We start from the raw sequence: 18765 nt of genomic DNA, 5'->3' as shown, positions 1-18765 counted from the left end.
TTTTAATAATTGTGTTCTATTTTTCATTTTAACACATATGGCTATTCTTTTTATTGTAATTAAAATTTTGGATTACTTTTGAACTTTTTTACAAAATACAAGTGAGTTAATTAGTATGAAATATCAATGCGAGAGTATAATCATTTACTAAATTTTGAAGTAGTTAATTTAATAGTTAGTTGAAACTCATATGGAAAGTTAAACTATAACTAAATTCCAATTAATAAATGATGATAAAAAAAAAATTCTCCACGTGATGAAATGGAATGTGGAAAGGGTCATCCAAAGGCTATCCATAAGCGCGTGGATTTGGAAGCCACGTGCATGAGGCTTCGGCTTCAGCAGTCGCTTGCGATGTGTTGGATCGGTGCGTGCACCCCAAACCTTTTCTTATCCGACAGGAAATTCGGTTTTTAATAATTAATTAATTAATGAAATTCGGATAATTACAAAACGTCTAGAATTATTTCTAAATTTTAAAAAAATTGACAAATTTGATGTTAACGTACTTAACTTACCCCACAGTTTGGTAAAGGGAAGCAGAAGAAAAGAGAAGCGCTTCAAAGTTCAAACGCTTCGGTTGACCGAAATACTACGTTTCTGACGAAATTGCCCTTGCGTTTGTGTGGCTCCGGTGGGTAGGGGTAGGAGTCGAGGCCCTCTTGAGCAAATATCTTTTTATTTATTATTATTATTATTTGTTATCTCCGTCATCTTCAAAGTTGGGGGAAATAATTTAATTTAAAGCACGTCGGGTGTAGAAAAGACGTTTGTTAATATTTAATAAGTATAAATAGTGTATAGAGAATAAAAAGAGCCATTTGAGTTTAATAATTGTTTCATTTTTGCATGATTAAAAAAGATCTTATCCTTCTTGTCTTCTTCAAAGTTCAAAGCCACGCCCACGAGGATTTCTTTGTCGAGGGATTAAAAATAATAATAATAATTTTTTTCTGGTATAATAATTTTATTGATTATAAACTTAACGGGCTAACTTTTTTCACCAATCTGAAATTTGAATACCAACAATTCAAGAATATTTAAGGAATATATCGAATAATTTAGTACATATATGTTTACGATGATAGATGCCATTCTCTTATACTCCAATTACCCTTTTTAGATACGATGCTTTCAGACCATAACCTCCGGTATTTTTTAGGGGAAAATTATATTTATCCTCTTCAAATTTCAAAATACTAATAATTTAAGTTATTTTATAGTGAAAAAGTACCTAATCGATTAGGTTATTTTACAAACTGTAGACACCCATCAAAATTTAAAAAAAAAAAATTTATATGTTACGATAATATTGTCCTTAACTACTTAACCTAATTTATTTATTTTTATTTAGAATTTTGGCATAAACATAAGTTATTTATTTATCGAATTTTCTTTTAAAGTTTTTTTTTCATAACAAGATAATTTCATTTTCATCATATCACGGATTATATTAATTTTATTTCTTACGTAAGATAGTATATTCTCTTTGATAACACATAAAATAAGCTTCATTAAACCTTCAAGTATTGTGTTGCCCAAATTATTTAGATGTTTCATATTTTAAGCCAAGAAAATATGAAAATAAAAAAATTACACAAATTAGATAGTCAATTCAACTTATTAAAGACAACATTGTCATAACACATGCATAATATTTTTATTTTAGTCTAATTTTGATGCAATATAAAAACATAATGAGAGCTTTACTTTGAGAGGTGGTTCGGCAAATGATGAAGACTGTGCTGCTTTAGGGTAGTTTTCCAAGGATGATTAGAATAGGGATAATCCTTAAAATAAGAAAAAAAAAAAAAAAAAAAGGAGCTGTTAGAGGTGATTTCGAGGATGGTCAATTACAACGCTCTGACAATCAAGTCAGGTGAAGCCTGGAGAATTTGATGGGTTTCAAAGAAACCCTTGAACAAGATAAAGTTTGAGTGTTGTGGGAATGAAAAAAGTTACCTTTTTGTGAGACTAACCTAACCTTACAAAGTGAGTGTCCATAAGGCTATTTTTATGTCTTTTAGGACGAGTGACGAATTGTTATTGAATGTTCTTGCTCGTCTTGAGTCCTTTTAACTCTTTAGGGTTTGACATTTGTCATCTGTGACACTATCTCTATTGAAGCATGTCATGTATTCTAATTGGTTTGTTTCAAATGAGCCAAATGGATTGAGAGAACTGCTAACTTCATTGAAGACGAATTAGGCGATTGCTCAGTTGATCTCCTTTTTTTTTTTTTAGTGCATGTGACTATTAAAAAGATATTTTGTGGTGGTATGTGCTAACGTGTAGTAATTTTGGTAGAATGTCTGTCACTATTACAGTGGTTCTCTATTTACATGTGGCAATTTTAAAATACTTAGGGATACATTTTCTACATTTTTTAAGTTGTTAAAGCGGCTCATGTTTCCTCTTTGAGAGCTACCCACTTTATCCTTACTCTTTCAATTTTCTCTTCATTCTTTACAAGGACAAATTGGGCATGGAGAATGTTTCACAGGTGTCGCACTTCAACTATGTGATTTAAAATTCACAATTAACAATTTCATTTTCATAGATGTTTATGGCTTGTAAAATAATTTAAATTGACTAGGGGCAGTATGGCCTTTTTCATTTTAAAATAACTTAAATTGTTAATGTAAGGGGGTTAAGTATATCATTTTTAAATTTAAAGGGAGTAAATATCAAACCCATTTAAGTTATTATATAAGTATGTTTTACTTATATTTAAAAGGGGAATCAATAACTTTCCTATATTTATAATATAAATTACGGATAGGGTCAAAAGTAATTTTAAAAAATTAACAGATAATTTTAGTGTTTGGCAAATTTTTTTAGAAATCAATTTCGGCTAGATCATCGTCATCTCATCTTACAACAAATTTTGAAAAGTAAGATTGGAGTAGCTTTTCAAAATATGATTTTGAGAATCATTTTTATACTTAATTCAATTCCATGTATATCCTCATACATATTATAAAAATTTAAATTTATCCTTATTGATTGGGAAATAAAATCATTAACTTAAAAGAGATTATTATTATTACCAATTATATTAAGATAACAAAATAAAAAAGTAAATTAAATAATATAAAATATTTCTATTAGTTAATCAATTATTATATGTACACAATTAAAAATATCTTATATACATCTATTATAAATGTGTAAATAAATTTTATTCAATATCATGTCCAATTTAATCATTTACATTCTTACAACACTTTAACAGTAAGATTTACTAAACAAATACAATTCATTTTAAAACTCACAACACTTTTGAAAAAAAATTTTAGCAAACGTTTAATTTTTTTTTTTTTTTTTTGGTCTTATCCACGAGGTATCCTGGGGAGGGCCCCAACTGTGGGAGGCACCTTTAAGCCCGTACCACAACCCAGACTAGAAGTCCCCGCTCGAACCGGGAGGCACAGATTCTCCCAACAAATGCGACTTCCCTGCTAGCAAACGTTTAATTGATTCTCTTTAAAGCTGATTATTTTTACAACACTACTAATAATAATTATTTTAAAAACTACAATACTATCAAATTGGCCTTTAGCTATTTCCTTGTTTTTTTTTTTCAAATATTTGTTCATAATGTTAACTTAAGATTCCACTGTTATTACAATTAAAAGTTTGAAATATTCAGCTTTGAAATATAAAACCCAAATTAGCACAATATGAAAATTGATTCTAGATTAAAGTCGGAGGAGTATGTTCCAATTGAATTTGGAAAAAAAATCTTACTATACGTGGCACTAGAAGTTGAACTCCTCCTCCATGGAATTAGGAAACGGCGCTTCTCACTTACTCAACTTGACATACAACACAACAATATACATTTATATAGTTGAAGATACCTATTTCGTATTATAAGTGAAATGTGATCAAATGTTAAGTATAAGACGATTTTTTTATTAATCACTAATGCATTAACATGGCAACATCTACCAATAAATGACATCTCTTTTTTCTATAAATTGTGTATCATGACTAAGAAAAATTTACCATTACTCAAAAAACAATTCTTCACCAATAAAGTTAGTGTTCCAATACCCTTTATGATAATTTTTTTTTTCCTATAAGTAAAATGTTGAGATAAGTAATTACTTAAATTTTATGTTAAATGCCGATGGTACTTGTAAAAATGATTCAATTAAAAGTGAATACCAATAGATATTCCCAAATCGATAAAAAAGAAACTGTTATAAATAATGTGACATATTATGCTGCATACATAAATAATAACGGATTCTTTATTTCTCTATCTATTTTTAATCATAACGTATTTTTTTATTCACATAATAAATATCACCTCATTTATGATAAACCTTTTAAATAAGTTTATGGAACATACATAAAAAAAATTATCAAAAAATACAGTATTCACACTTCAAAATCTTTTGCTTAAGGTTTAACCTACACATGAATGATGAATCCTAACTAAATCAATTAGATAGAAATTTCTAAAGAAAATGGTCCGATGCTTTATTTTACTGCGTTAAACTGGCTAATAAAATATATTTGATCCCCTGTGTGTGTACCAACTCATGTCAAACAGTCAAACAAAAGCAGAGGGAATAAAAGCATGATGATCATGAGATACACGAGTAGGGTTGTGGGCCCGCAGTACACCAAAAACACTGTGGGGCCTGCTCTACCAATGCGTCAATTCAATTTCAATTTCATAAATGTATTGCACTATTGTTTGCGTCGCCTTCCTAAAAATCCTGTTAAAAGGGCCAAAAAAAATTTTAAAAAATGCCAGAAGCAAAGCAGCAAAGCCAAGAACCCTTTTACCCAACCGATACTAGACACAACTTCAGTCCAGTTCTCTACACGTGTCAACCTCAAATTCAGAACAAGATGTGGAGTCCATCCAAATCACAGAATCAAACTGTTTGATTTAAAAAAAAAAAAACTCATCATGTGGTCCAGATCAACGGTTATTATCCGTTCTGTCCTCTTGAACTGGGCCCCACAATCTGGTGTAGGTGCAGGGCGACCCCATCCACTTATGTCATATTTGAGTACGTGGAAGCAAGCAGGGAATATGCTTTGTCTCTCTTTATTCCCCTCCATTTCAAGATTTATTTAACTGTAATTTTCGTCAATTACATTCATAATTTTGTTATGAAATAGAAATATTATAATTGATTTGGCAAAAGCCTAACCGTCCACCTAAATTTTGGTGCGCTAACTGCTCAATATTGGGAAGAAAGAGTCAAACTCCAAGTTTGCAGATTCTAGTAAAGTGTATTAGAATGTACTTAAAAGAACAAAATATACTACTAGTGTGCTTAGCATACTTATGGGATTTGAAAATCAGAATTTAGAATAAAAATGATTGATGGTATTCGCTTATTAAAAATAAAAGGAGAATGAGAGTGAGATTAAAAGAACAGAATATATTAGCGGTGTGCTTAGCTTATTTATGAGATTGAAAAATTAAAATTTGAAATAAAAATGATTGATGGTGTTTACTGTTTACTTATTGAAATAAAAGAAGAATGAGAATGAAACATATAAAATCCATATATTTTTCAATTCAGAAATGAGAACTTGATTTCTATAGAGTTTGAGAGTTAATAATAATAAATATTATTATTAACAATAATATTTTTAAATAATAATAATAATAATAAAAATGATAATAATTAACTAAGAACGTTTTAATAACTTAAAACTATTCATTTCAATTCTTGGATAAATAAAAACACATCAATAAAAATACAATTCATTTTAATTCTAATTCTTATATTTCAAATAAATAACTTATTTTAATTATCATTTCAATTGATCCCAATTCTTGTCTATTGCAATTACCAATTGGTAAACGTAGAAAAGGAGTTACGCCCATCTTCCCATAAAAAAAATAATAATAATAGTGTACTATTGTTAGTTTTATTATTCTACTTTATTCTAAAGTATTATCTACTCTAATATAAAATCTCTCTTATTTCATTCACCTCATTGCTTAACTTTGAACTTCCAATTCAATATAAGGAGACTGCTGTAAATTAATTATTTCTACGCATGATATATTATTATGTATTGTGGTTTTCGATAGTATTCTGGTAAGCTAAAGATTTTTCATATCTTTCCCACGTATTGAACACACACGTGTGAATTAGGGATAGCAATGGGGAGGGGAGGGGAGGTGACCGATCTCTCCGTACCCATCCCTGATATTTTGCGTATGTCCCCGTTCCCGTCAGAATTACTTGAGAGAATACACATCTCCTCTCCGAATAATAACAGGGGATCTCCGAGGGTCCTCGATCCCCGAATAACTAATACATATTTTTTTCGATTTTAAGTTAATCATATTAAAATAAAAAATTCAAATAAAAGTAAAATTTGAAATGTATCTTACATTAATATCTATTACAAAAGTCACATATATTAAATTAGTAAGTAACGCAACATGCAAGGGATACAAACTTCTTTTAGAAACTATCATGAACAAATTAATAGTCTAATACAAAATTGTTACAAAAAAAATCGAATTTAAATTCAAAATTAACTTTTTCAATGGTGGCGTGGACACTTTATAAATGTGGACTATTCCCTTTACAACACAATAGTTAAATCGGAGCAAATCACAAGGAAATATTAGATTAGATTAGATTAGATATTAAAATTGTGATTCGTTGTGGGCAATTATAACATCTAAAAATAAATAAAAAATAGATTGAAGTTTAAAACATTTAAAGAATATTAAAATTAAAAAAAAATGTTTGGCTATTAAAATCTATTCAGTCTTTTTAATGTCCTAAATAAAAATTTAGGACTTTAATTAGTTAATTAGGCCTAAAAGTTTAATAATATAAATATTTTGATATTTTTTATTTTTACCAATATTTATAATTTTATAATTTAAATTTTATTATTTATTTACTAGTAATTTTAAAAAATTAAAATGGAGAAATGGGTAGGGAATGGGGATTCCACCTCATCCCCGTCCCCTCCCCGAATAAAAAATTGGATAAAAAAATTTCTCCGTCCCCTTCTCGAATAAGAAATTGAGTATGAAATTATCCCCATACCCTCTCCGAATAGAAAAAATCCCCGAAAATATCCGTCCCCGTAGAGATTTTTGCCATCCCTAGTGTGAATATATTGTCCACGCGTTCGAGCAATCGTTGTTGTGCCGACTTTAGAATAAATACATCATTGGATTGGACGGACACCTCCCAAGCAAGTAGCAGCTAGGACGACAGTTGAGAATGACAACGAAGAATATAACTACTATATCATCAGCAACGATGCGCAAAGTAAAACATCTGGTCTGGTGGCCAGTCACCCTAAAACGCGAACTCAAGATTTAAGTTTTGATAAAGACTACCTGTTAACCAGTGGAATTAGGTGTTGGCCTACCAGTCACTTCAGTTGCTGCATCTGACGTTTGTTAACAACGGAATTGAAACGCTATTATCTGGCTTCAATTTAGTTATCCAACTTATCCTCATATACATTGTTATTCTATACGTATAATAAAAGTGATGCGAAATACAGGTTTTTGAAGATTACATACATACCTCTAATACAAATAACAGAAATTGAACAGTAACCTTGTGTGGCGTGGGACTAATGGCTGTCCAAGTAACTCAATTCCACCCGGGTTTTCTCCAATTTGAAGGCTTGTCCGATTTGCAAAATTTTACGACACTTGACCGTATTTAGTTTGAAGATCCTTCAAACTGATCACGGAGCAGCTCATATTTCTTCAATTCTGCCATGGAAAGGGAGGGTGACAGCTCTCTTAAGACCTGCAAAGTCAGGCTATTACATTTTAGACAATTTTGACCCAAAAACATACTAGCAGAGTTTGATGCAGGTGTCAAATATATCAATCACTAGCAAAAGTATAATTTGCATTGAAAACGCTACATTGTCCACAATTGTTGAACCATTCTATGATGTCAAACTACCAAATAATTTAGGGAAAACCATGTAAAACAATTCATAGATAAGAACACCAAACCGTCACATGATGCAAAGGGGTGAGAGGAGAAGGTAAAACAGATTAAAAAAAAAAAATGATATTAATGCATCAAATGGTCCACAAAAATTTCTCTCAAATTCTTCTCATGAACCAAAATTTACTAGATGGAAAGAGTTATGATTTGAAAGAGAGACGGGCATTTCAGCACATCCCAATCCAATACCATATCTTCACTATATTTGGTAGATTTATTCTTCATTAATGCTACATAAAACCATAAAAGTTTATAAGTGGGTTATTCCGTCCAGTACCATCTAACTAAGACAGCAACTGCATCATACCTTCACAAAATCATCATATTCAACCACAACAGAGTCAGCTTGATCAATGCGGGAAGAATCAGAATTTGAATCCGAACTCAAAACCTACAAGGAAAAAAAAAAAAAAAGATCAAGCAGCAGTTCAATGCATTGCACAAACTAAGAATTGCTCTGGGAGAATTTGGATTAATTTGTCCAGTATCAAATGCAGCAATAAGCTCAAAATGCAAGATAAGTCTTCCTTACATGTAAGATAATTACTTTTTGTGGGGAAAAAAATCAGTCAGAAAAAAAAAAAAGCCCATGTAAAGTTTATTTTGGCAAAATTTGCAATGTTGACCCACCTTCCTTTTTGCAGCATGAAACCAAGCATCTGCACATAAGGCATACATGTCTGCACCAGTGAAGTTTGGAGGACATTTCTTTGCTATTGAATAAAGAGATACATCCTCAAGCAGTTTAAACTTTCTGGTAAGTGCTTTAAGGACCCTAGCCAAAGAGGATTTGATGAAAACAAATAAAATCGTGAAATAAGAACATATCTTACATAAACCCATGAAAAAGAAATTGGATTAAAAGGATTACTAACCGCTCTCTGTAAGACACATCAGAGTTAACTCCAACATATAGAAGTTTGTCAAATCGACCAGGTCGCAGTAGTGCTGGATCGATAAGATCCGGTCTGTTACTTGCACCTATAATAAATAGATCCTGAATAACCAACAGAAGTATGGTGTCTTTTAATATCAGAAGCAAAAGGGAAAATGATACATTAATGCAGTAACAAGAATATTCTGTAGTAGGTTAATAACCTGCGAAGAATCATTTAGACCATCAATCTCTGCAAGCATCTGGTATCAAGAGAAATTAGACATTTTAATTAACTTTTGATGAAGTTAAAGAAATCAATTAGTAAAAAATGTAGGAAATGTGTCCTTACTTGAGAGACGACTCTATCCATAACACCCCCGGAATCCCCAGAGGCACCTCGAGCTGGAGCTAGAGAATCAAGTTCATCAAAGAAGATGACACATGGGCGGGCTGATCTGGCCTGCAAAACAGGTAAACTATAATGAAGAAACATCAATGACGGCAAAAGTATGATCTAAAACAAAACCATGTTTCTAAATACTTATGTATTGTTGAAGATTTATTGAAACGGGAAGCATATTTAACCTTTTGGAAAATGTCTCGAACATTTTTCTCCGATTCTCCAATGTACATGTTAATAAGTTCAGGTCCTTTCACACTAAGAAAATTTAGGGAACACTCTGTTGCCACAGCTTTTGCCAATAAAGTCTGAGATTTGACACAAGAATAATAAAAAGGGTTACAAAGTAGATTTTTAACTGAGAACTCACTGTAATGTAATGATAGATCCAACTTACTTTCCCAGTTCCAGGAGGACCATATAGAAGAACACCAGAGCGCTTACGCAAGCCAGAAGAAAACAAATCCTTGTGCAGGAGAGGTAACTGCAAAATTCAAAATGAAAATTAAGTAATTCAGTACCAGTGAGTGAAACTAACAGTAAGCTTTCAGTTTGCAGAATATTTAATGGAAATGAAAAAATAAATATAAACTGAATAATAAACTCATGGACCAGAAACTACATCAAATAGTGTTTAAATACTTAATTTTATTTCATGTACAAGGGTAATATACTTGATAATCAAATTCCCCTATGTTTATATCTCATTTACCTTAATTCTCTGATGTTTTTGAATTCAATAATATTAACAATTTCTGCTAGATTGATGTATAGATATGGAGATAGTAGATAAAAAGGACTTACCTGAACGGTATCCAAAATTGATTTTTTCACTTCCTCAAGCCCACCAACATCTTCCCATTTCACATTAGGAACCTAGGGCAGAGAAATCCAGACTCAAAAAACCATAAAACAATGTCCTTGCTGACCAATAATTTGAAGTACAAGCAAAATGAAAGAAACCTTTATTTCAGTTAGCAATGTGTCATTGCTTACAATAGAAGATGACAAAATTTTAAGATGGTGCAAATTTCTTTCTGTCTGTAATTACCTTAGGAGCACCTAAAGCAGATGCATTCCTTTTCTTTGATCGCTCCATTGCTTTGACCAAGTCTTCTTTCCCCATAACCTGAGTCGCAGCAATAGATGAATTATCATTGTGCGCCACTTTTGCTGTAAGATCTGATTCCCCAGGCTCATTTTTGTCCACTTCAGAATTGCTCTTCCGTATTAAGTTGGCACCGGCATCAGCAACCAAAGCATGCAAATCCCTAGGCATGAATCCAGACGTCTGTCCAATTATGTCCTTTACAAACTCCTCTGAGCCTGTCTACAACAAGTAACAATCTGACTATTAAATTCCTGGATGTGGCTCCAGCAATTATACATGCATATCGCATATAAAGATGTAGTCAAGCAATCAAATTTCAACCCCACTGATGGAATCATTTTATCCATCACTATTATCTGACATTTTTTACCCCAAAATGCACCAAAAAGAACAGGCAGCACATTCTCTTAACGTACATCAGAGGTGAGTTCAGAAACTGGTTGCAGCAACTGAGACAGCATTTCAACCCTTTGTTGTTCTGTCAAAGGACCCATACTTATTTCATGGCTGAAGCATCTTCTGATAGTTGGTGGCAATCCCTCAGAACTGTCTGCAGCTGCAACTAATAGCACCTGTTGTCTACATATCTTTTCAATCTCCTTTACTGGCTGCATCAGCATGATGTACAAATAAACATTTGACAAATCTTAATTTCTGTAAGCGTAATTATCTGCAATAAATAGCAAGAAAAACCATCAAATCTACATTTCCCTCATTGACTTGAATTTGTTCCCTGGCAGTCACACTCAAGGTAAATAATATAAACATAAGCATTCTCTAGAACATTTAAATAACTGAGACACACAGGCCTTTTGAGGAAGCAAGATGGAACAAGTTATACTGTATTCTTCCATCTTTTGGAACAAGAGAGATTTTCTGTTTCGGGTCCATTCAGCGACTACAATACTAGAATTTTGAATGTATTTGAGCGAAGGTATTACTCCATCAACTTCAAAATGTGAAACTGATAGAATGACAGAAACAAAGAAATAAAAACTCAAAACTTAATCTATCATGACAACGAATATGGCATTATAAAACTATATTCATCTTACAAAATATCCATGTGATTCTTCGTCTTCATCTTCAGCAGATGGCTCAGTGAATTCCCTAATAACAGATGCAACTTCAGAGGAAAGGCCAACTTGATCATTTGGTAAACTCTCGTTGGAGACCAAATTGCGGAAAACATCAAAATCACGGAGTAGAAGTATTGTTGGTGAGTAACTGCCCAAAAATCAGTATAGGAAGAAGACAAGGTGTCAGTGACACTAACAAAAATTCAAATGAAGTGTACTTATACTCTCAAACCTACGGTAAATCTCATGTAATCATCAACAACAGAGCAAGAGAAATATCCCCATGAATCTGAGGACAGAGTTTAAACAATGTCACAGGTAATAGAATACAGACTGGTTAGACAAAGATAAGAATAAGATTATTAGATAAAGAAAAAAGAACACAGATGTAAGGTGAAATATAGAGAATTTATTAAAAGAACAGAGGACTGTATATTTCAAACTGCACAAATGCGCCTTACATCCCAAAAAGCACCTTTCTGAACTAGAATAGAACAACTTGCACACCTCATTACCAACATGACAGCTGGTTTACCTTTGAGCTGTGTTGAAAGCTTGAGCTAGGGCAGCAGATGTCTTTCTTTCAGAAGATGCCATTAAGTTATGACAGCTATATTCAACTACATGTATCCCCAGTCTTCGAGCAACGTATCTAACAACAGTTCTCTTACCACATCCTGAAACACATATTTCACCAGCAACATGCAACACAATATTTAGAAATCCTTTTGTAGTTAAACATGTTTTCTACTGCAAAATCAAATAGATTCACTCGCCAAAGTTTCACATCTTCATACTGTATTCCAGAAGCCAAGAAGAAATCACAAAGTGTAAAACAGACCTGGCAAGCCATGTAGTAGAACTGCAACTCTGAATTTTAAAGAAAGCACCGATGGACATAGAGTTGGGGCAAGTATGGAAGCCAAAATCTTCACAGTATCACCTTGCAAAGGAACAAAATCATTTGATCCAGAAATCAACAGATCTGGGGGAAGAGCAGATGGAATACTCCCTCCAAGTACAAGAGCAGTTTTGGTGCAATTAACTCGAAGAACTGTTTCCTCAGATGGTTCTACAGCCACAACCTGAGAACATGAACCATTATTTGATGGGAGCCCTTGAGCTTATGGAGCCAATAAGGATATATAACGGAAGCTTACCTTGAAGTAGATAATGTTATCACTTCTACGGTGCAATCTTTGGCGGCAAGGAATGCAAATCATTGAACTGCAATTCCAATTTATGCAAACACTGAAAACATCACCTCTTGCTAGGTATCTATCCACTTCAAAGTAGTTGTGCAAAGCCAAATCAATCTTTTCTTGACGATCTTCAGCCTCAATAGCGGAGCTTCCTTTCAAAGACTCAAGAGTACCACATTCCGGAATCTTGACAAAAGAAACCCGCAAGTGTGATGCATACTTTGGCAGTTGACCCACACTTTGCAGTCCTAACTTGATCAACGAAGCTTTACCATCTTGCCCAGAAGTCCCGTCATCAACTTTTGCTATGAAGAGGGATTCTAAAACCTCTTTCCCTTGGTGGACCAAAAATTTCAGGGACGATATGTGCAAGTCCAGGTTAAAAGCCAAGAGTGGAGACAGATAAGCAACTTGTCGATCCAACAATTCCATATCATCTTGAGGCAAATGAATTGAAGGAAAAGTAAGCATTGTAGGGGAAGAGTGCTTAGAGTGTACATCACCATCACATACTTGTTTACGGGTAGTTGGAGGATCTAAAACAACAACCTGCGCAATTCTCTGTTTAGTCGTCTCCGCATTCTTGACAAGCACCTTGCAGGTGGAAAAACAAAAGGAAAAAGAAAAATGGTCATTGGCTTGAAATATAAACCTTGATTCAGTTTGCAGTTTCATTGAGCTTCATTAAGCTGTTAACGACTAAATCCTATACAAACGGTATAACAATTAAACCTAAACCGTGACCACCAATACTGAAATAAAGAAATTTGTTGAATTGAAAGCAAAAGCAACATTACAACATTAAAAAAAAAAAAAAAAAAAAAAACTTACAAGTGATCCGGAAGTGACGGAGAGTTGTTTCAAAACGCAAGTAGAGAGGCCGAGCAAAGCAGAATCGTCAAGAGAAGCAAATTTCGCATCCGAAATGTCAATCTTGTCTTTTGAAAACCGAAGAATTCCCGCCGGCAACTGTAAACTCGGGGACACGTCATCGCCAACGAGATTCTCACCAGTGACTCGGCGTGACGAACTCAGCACGGAATTGATGAGAAGTTTAGTTGAAGAAAGCACCAAAGGCTTTCTTCTCTCCACCATCGAATCGATAATGCAAACCTCAAAAACCCTAGTTGCTTGAATTAAGAAGAATGGCGTTGAAATGCAAACGCACATGAGCAATGCCCTCTTTCGAGTTCTGAGTCTGCTACTGCAATTTTTTCTTTTCTTTTATGAGAATCTATCTAAATTTTGGAGCGCAATTCGATGTGGTAAGTCTGGTATTCGTTGACGTTATAATTTAACCGTTTCAACGTCAGTGATGTGATGACTTATTATTATTTTTTCAATTATTGAATAATTGGAAAAAAGATCACTTTAAAGGCCTATTTGGAATTTTTTTTTTTTTTAATTTTTAAGGCTCAAAAGTGTTTGCCTTCCATTTTGTTAAATTGGCAAAATTCGAAAAAGGGGATAATGAGAAGAGTGAAAACGAATATTTTAAAAAATGGAGGAAAGTGGATGGAAAGGAAATGAAATTTTAAGTATTAAAATTAATAACCACGTGTTTAATTATTATTAGTTGATTGTTCTAAATGACATGAAACCTTAAATGTACAGTAAAATCTTTTCACTTGTGAAAGACTGCAAAATTTCATTTCTTTTATTTTAAAATCTAATAGTTTTTGTGGACACATACCTCACATTCTTTTAAAATTACTCGTTGTTGTATGTTTATTTCCTTTATAAAAATATTAGGAAATAAAACCGCCTTTCGTGCTGCTTTAAAAATATCAAATTAAAAATTAAAAATTTGATGAAATTTAAATTTTCTGAGAAATCGTACTGATCACTTCTCAAAAGAAAGATTAAACAAGTTAATTTTGTATGTTTATTTCAATAATAATAAATATCGCACATAATAATAATAATTGACACCTGGCGATACTGAGGCTCATGAGCATTTCACAAAATATAAGTTTCAATTGCATCGAGCCCTCCATCATTTGCTTTCTGTATAAGATCTGGCCACATCTGCACAAATACAACGCATATAGAAATAAATCATATCAAAATTTGCACATTTAAAGAATAACAATGCTATTTGATCTAAAAATATTGTCCATAATTTTTCCTAAACATGAAAGTGCACTGTTTTGAATGTGGGATCATGTTTGGCTTGTTAGGAAAAAAAATTTAAGATAATATTTTCGCAGTAAAGTAGTAATTTTTTTTTTTTTTTGGTTAAAAGAAGAAGAAAATATGAAAGTGCAAGTGATTTGAGAAATTGTAAATTAATTATTTGCATGTAGTACTTGTGGAGTGCTAAAGACCGCAACTTTCGGGGAGACAGTCTCCTGCAAATCATAACTAAATATCCGCGTTCTTTTCCGAAAAAGTTTAATAACATTTTCTTCAGAGAGAAGCACATTTTTGAGGAAGTTATAGTTGGGAATGAGTACACTCTCCAAGCTTTGACCCAACATAGCTAGGGTTGATGAGCAAACATGAGCAAGTTCAGAGTGACCCCAACTGATTTGATGAACAAACATCAAATGATTGGACATATTTTTTATTGATAATTGTTCATTCATATGAAAATATCTTATTTTTTATTGATATTTTTTTAAAAAATATACAAATATATTATTGATAATTGTTAATTCATATGAAACATATTTTTTTATTTTCAGTACTTAAATTTTTTATTTTAATTTTCATTGATATGATTTATTTAATTTATAATAAATATGGATAAAAGTAACTATAATCTTATACTGTCAAAAGAATTATTAACTATTATAAAAATAATAAGAAAATAAATAATATATATTAATTTAAGTATGAGAAAACTAACAGTCTCTTTGTTTTTCTCCATGTAAAGCAAGATTTAGAATGTAAAGGTTTAGGCTTGATACAAGTGGGTGCATTAGGAGGATATCTCTTAATTACATATGCTGACAGGACATGCTCTACTCAGATGTCTGGAGAGGCGGATTCTTACAAATGATTGGACAGCACGGTGGGAGATTTATCATTGCAAACTTATGTTCCAATTTCTTCATTATAATCGATAAGATAAGCTCAGTCTTTGAAATTGAAACAATCTTAAATCTTAGCCTCCCATCCCCAATTTGTACAATAGCATCAAATCAATTAGTCCCATAAATTACAATGAAAAACTTGGAATTCATACGCAACTGGAGTATCATAAGTATAACCCCCACGCGTTTTCATGTGTATGATCTCGAAAGCCCTTTTGTATTGTTATTTTCTAGATCTCGCTTTACATGGATAATACCAGCAGACTGTGAATGATGTATCACACAATTCAGAAGCATATTTCTCAATGATATGGTATGAAAGACAATTTTACAACATATGCTACTTTTAAAACATCTAATGCATTTCAGAATACTTACCAACAGGGAAGGCTACATGAAAAGGAGAAAAAAAAAAAGGGGCAGCAATATCAGATTATCAGGTTTGCTAATCATTTTCCATGTTTAAACTCAATATTCAAACTCAAGCCTGCCCAGCGAAAACAATTTAAGCCTATTTGGTATTGCTATTTAAGAAAAGAAGCTACAATAATTTTGACAAAAATAGTAAAAATATGATATGTTTTTTCATCATAAATGTGTGAAATAAAAGAAACTTAGCTTCAAAACTATAGAAGTAAGTGTCAACCAAAAACTGCAGTTATGTAGCTTTTAAGCTACAATTGTCCAATCTCAATAGCAAATAGGGTTTTAAAGTCGTCATACAAACACTACTCTGCTACTCTGGTACCAGGCCTGTCAATAAACAAATGATCAAATATGAGATTGTCTAAATGCATAGTTGTCACATCCTCTTTAAGGGTAAAAGCTAAATACTTAATAAAATGAATGATCAAAGAAGAATTATCTATGGCATATAGGGAAATTGAGATACAAACACTTTGACATTTGGAATCTTAAAATCAACCTGCAACAAAATTAGCTGTTCTCAGTTTTCTTCGTTTTCAATACCTTCAACAAATTCAGCTGTTTATCACCTTCCTATCTCTTTGTTACCAGCAAATATTCATATATAAAAGAACTAAAAGCATGCGGTGTTATTGTGCCACTCAGGAAGGGACAAAAATGAGAGGAAGGAAAAGAACAGACAATTAATGTTGCTTGGCAAAACAAATTTGAAGTAATTGCAATTCATCATTATTCATAAGTACAAAAAATTAAAGTGTTTGTTTATAGCACCAGCGCAGGAACTAAGATAATGGAATCATTTAGTTTTGAGAAGTTGACAAGCTGGAAGAAACATAGTACTCATACCCAGAGCCTCAAGTCAAGGCCTTCCTTCCTCTGACAGAGATATTCACTCACCGAGGAATATTATCCATGTGTTTTGCACTATCACCTTTTTCTTGTTTTTGTTTCAAAAAGGGCAACTGTAATCGCCCTCATCATTTACTGATAATTTTTGTCACATGCAAGAATGGAAGCACAGTGGCTGGTATTTCCATTAGCAAGCATGAACAACCAGAGGATCTTGTGCTACAGAATGAATAGAAAGCAAGCTACAATTGCTTTTCTCCAGAGTTTTGCTCAAACTCAATGCCTAGTTCTGAAAGCTCAATTTTGCCTCGAAAGATATCCAACAGTTGAGGAACCTGTTCCTGATACTTAGTCACAAATGCATCTGTGAAGTACTCATCAGATGATATCACCACAGAAGATAAACTGAAATTTTCCTTTATCAAGTCCTTCAACTGCAAGACCCTAATGACTGAACATCTGGGTATGATTCTCCTCTTCAAACTATATGCCAGGACAGTTGCAACTCTGGCAACAGCTGAAGGTTGCCAACCCATCTGGTTGATATAAAAATCCATTTTAGCATTAATATTCTCCACAGACAAAGTCATACATCTGGGATACTTTTTAAAAGCCAACCAGAACTCGTTTTGAGACCAACCCCAGCTACTATAAACTGCCACCTTTTGTTTCCAGGTCTGGTCAGTAGTAGTTGAAACCGCCACAAGCGCATGGACAAACACCCCTGATGAAGGGCTGAACCCCATATGAATAACCCTCTTGACACTTTCATCAAACTTGTTGGAAGTTTCACATAAAACTCCGGGGTTTGAAATAACCAAAGATGAGATACACGATTTTGTGACTCCAATATCTCTCAAGGCTGAGATATTGGGAGAAATATACTTTTCAACATCATGCAAATATGCGGCTCGCTTCAAAGCCCCAACAATTTTAGCATCATCAGAAAGCAAACTCTTGAGGAATTTATAACTAGGAATGATTTGTTTCTTTAAGCTGCGCCCCAAGATTGCCGGGTTAGAAGACAGAACATCCGCAAGGGCGGTACCCGAAATGCCCACAGAAGCAAAAAACTCTAGTTTGGGCAGGAGGGTTTTATCAGCTCTGCGTACAAGCAAATCTGGGCACTTCTTAACTAGTTTGGAAATGTGTTTGTCACTGAATCCATGTTCTCTGAGAATGCTAAGAACAAGGTCGGGTTTTTCCGGGGTTTCGAAATTGACTTTCTTCGATAAAGAGGCGGCAACATCTGGGGGCAACCCGCATGATTTTATGAGATAGGTTATCGTAAACGAGTGTTCCTTGTTCTGTTTCTCATTTTCACATGTCACTGCTACGATTGATGAGAAAGGTTTAGCAACAAGTGGCCTATTAACATTGTGTAGAACAAAACGCAAAGGGGTCGTTGAGTTTCCCGCATATCTCGCATTTGGGACTCGTACCAATAGCAGTCTATTGCAATCGCAGCTCAGACCAAACATGGGGTGCAAAATAAATGATAAATCACAAGCAAGCAAAGCAACAACTCACCAATTATTTCTAATGTGCCGCCTGCTTCGGGCTGAGCTCTCTGTGAAAATATATTTACACAAAATCCCCCAAAATTTGCGAAAGAGAAGCTGCCCCGCCGTTGTCCAGAAAACTTCCCTTCCCCAAATTCTATCGAACTCTTTCCATTTCCATTTTTAACCTGCTGCAAATGCCACCACTGCTTACGTGGCTCAAGCTGTTAAGCCTTCAATGTTATTAATAATAGAATAATAGTTGAGAATTCTCTCTCTTTCTTTCTTTCTTTTTT

General features: G+C 33.2%; 2 protein-coding genes across 3 annotated transcripts; both read right to left on the bottom strand.

Moving 5' to 3' along the window:
- Positions 1 to 7426: 7426 nt before the first annotated feature.
- LOC18049046 (peroxisome biogenesis protein 6) lies at positions 7427 to 13976 on the bottom strand. 2 transcript variants are annotated; one of them, XM_006444195.2, is made up of 16 exons: positions 13486 to 13974; positions 12613 to 13248; positions 12294 to 12537; positions 11988 to 12129; positions 11429 to 11600; positions 10790 to 10981; positions 10314 to 10592; positions 10067 to 10138; positions 9660 to 9746; positions 9448 to 9570; positions 9212 to 9322; positions 9084 to 9122; positions 8861 to 8982; positions 8616 to 8760; positions 8293 to 8376; positions 7427 to 7775 (listed from the first exon to the last, which is right to left on the bottom strand). In XM_006444195.2, exons 1-16 carry the CDS (start codon positions 13822 to 13824, stop codon positions 7686 to 7688), a joined length of 2877 nt encoding a protein of 958 aa, XP_006444258.1. In that variant the 5' UTR covers positions 13825 to 13974; the 3' UTR covers positions 7427 to 7685. The 2 variants fall into 2 exon arrangements, 1 of the variants encoding a protein (XP_006444258.1); XR_002906551.1 differs by lacking the exons at positions 7427 to 7775; positions 8293 to 8376; positions 8616 to 8760; positions 8861 to 8982 and having other exon boundaries at positions 9212 to 9338; positions 13486 to 13976.
- Positions 13977 to 16642: 2666 nt separating this feature from the next.
- Positions 16643 to 18673, bottom strand: LOC18049045. The gene has a single exon (XM_006444194.2). It carries the CDS (start codon positions 18446 to 18448, stop codon positions 17210 to 17212), a length of 1239 nt encoding a protein of 412 aa, XP_006444257.1. The 5' UTR covers positions 18449 to 18673; the 3' UTR covers positions 16643 to 17209.
- Positions 18674 to 18765: the final 92 nt, after the last annotated feature.

This window comes from Citrus clementina, unplaced genomic scaffold (genome assembly GCF_000493195.1).
Source record: "Citrus clementina cultivar Clemenules unplaced genomic scaffold, Citrus_clementina_v1.0 scaffold_3, whole genome shotgun sequence".
In the NCBI taxonomy this organism is placed as follows: Eukaryota; Viridiplantae; Streptophyta; class Magnoliopsida; order Sapindales; family Rutaceae; genus Citrus; species Citrus x clementina.
This window is presented reverse-complemented; position numbering and strand designations above follow the sequence as displayed.

Coding starts and splice junctions, on each gene's coding strand:
- LOC18049046 (XM_006444195.2), bottom strand. CDS start 13,824: ATGTGCGTTTGCATTTCAACGCCATTCTTCTTAATTCAAGCAACTAGG. Junction 9,747..10,066: donor CAATTTTGGATACCGTTCAG/GTAAGTCCTTTT, acceptor TGAATTTTGCAG/TTACCTCTCCTGCACAAGGA. Junction 8,983..9,083: donor GTCTAAATGATTCTTCGCAG/GTTATTAACCTA, acceptor TTGGTTATTCAG/GATCTATTTATTATAGGTGC.
- LOC18049045 (XM_006444194.2), bottom strand. CDS start 18,448: ATGTTTGGTCTGAGCTGCGATTGCAATAGACTGCTATTGGTACGAGTC.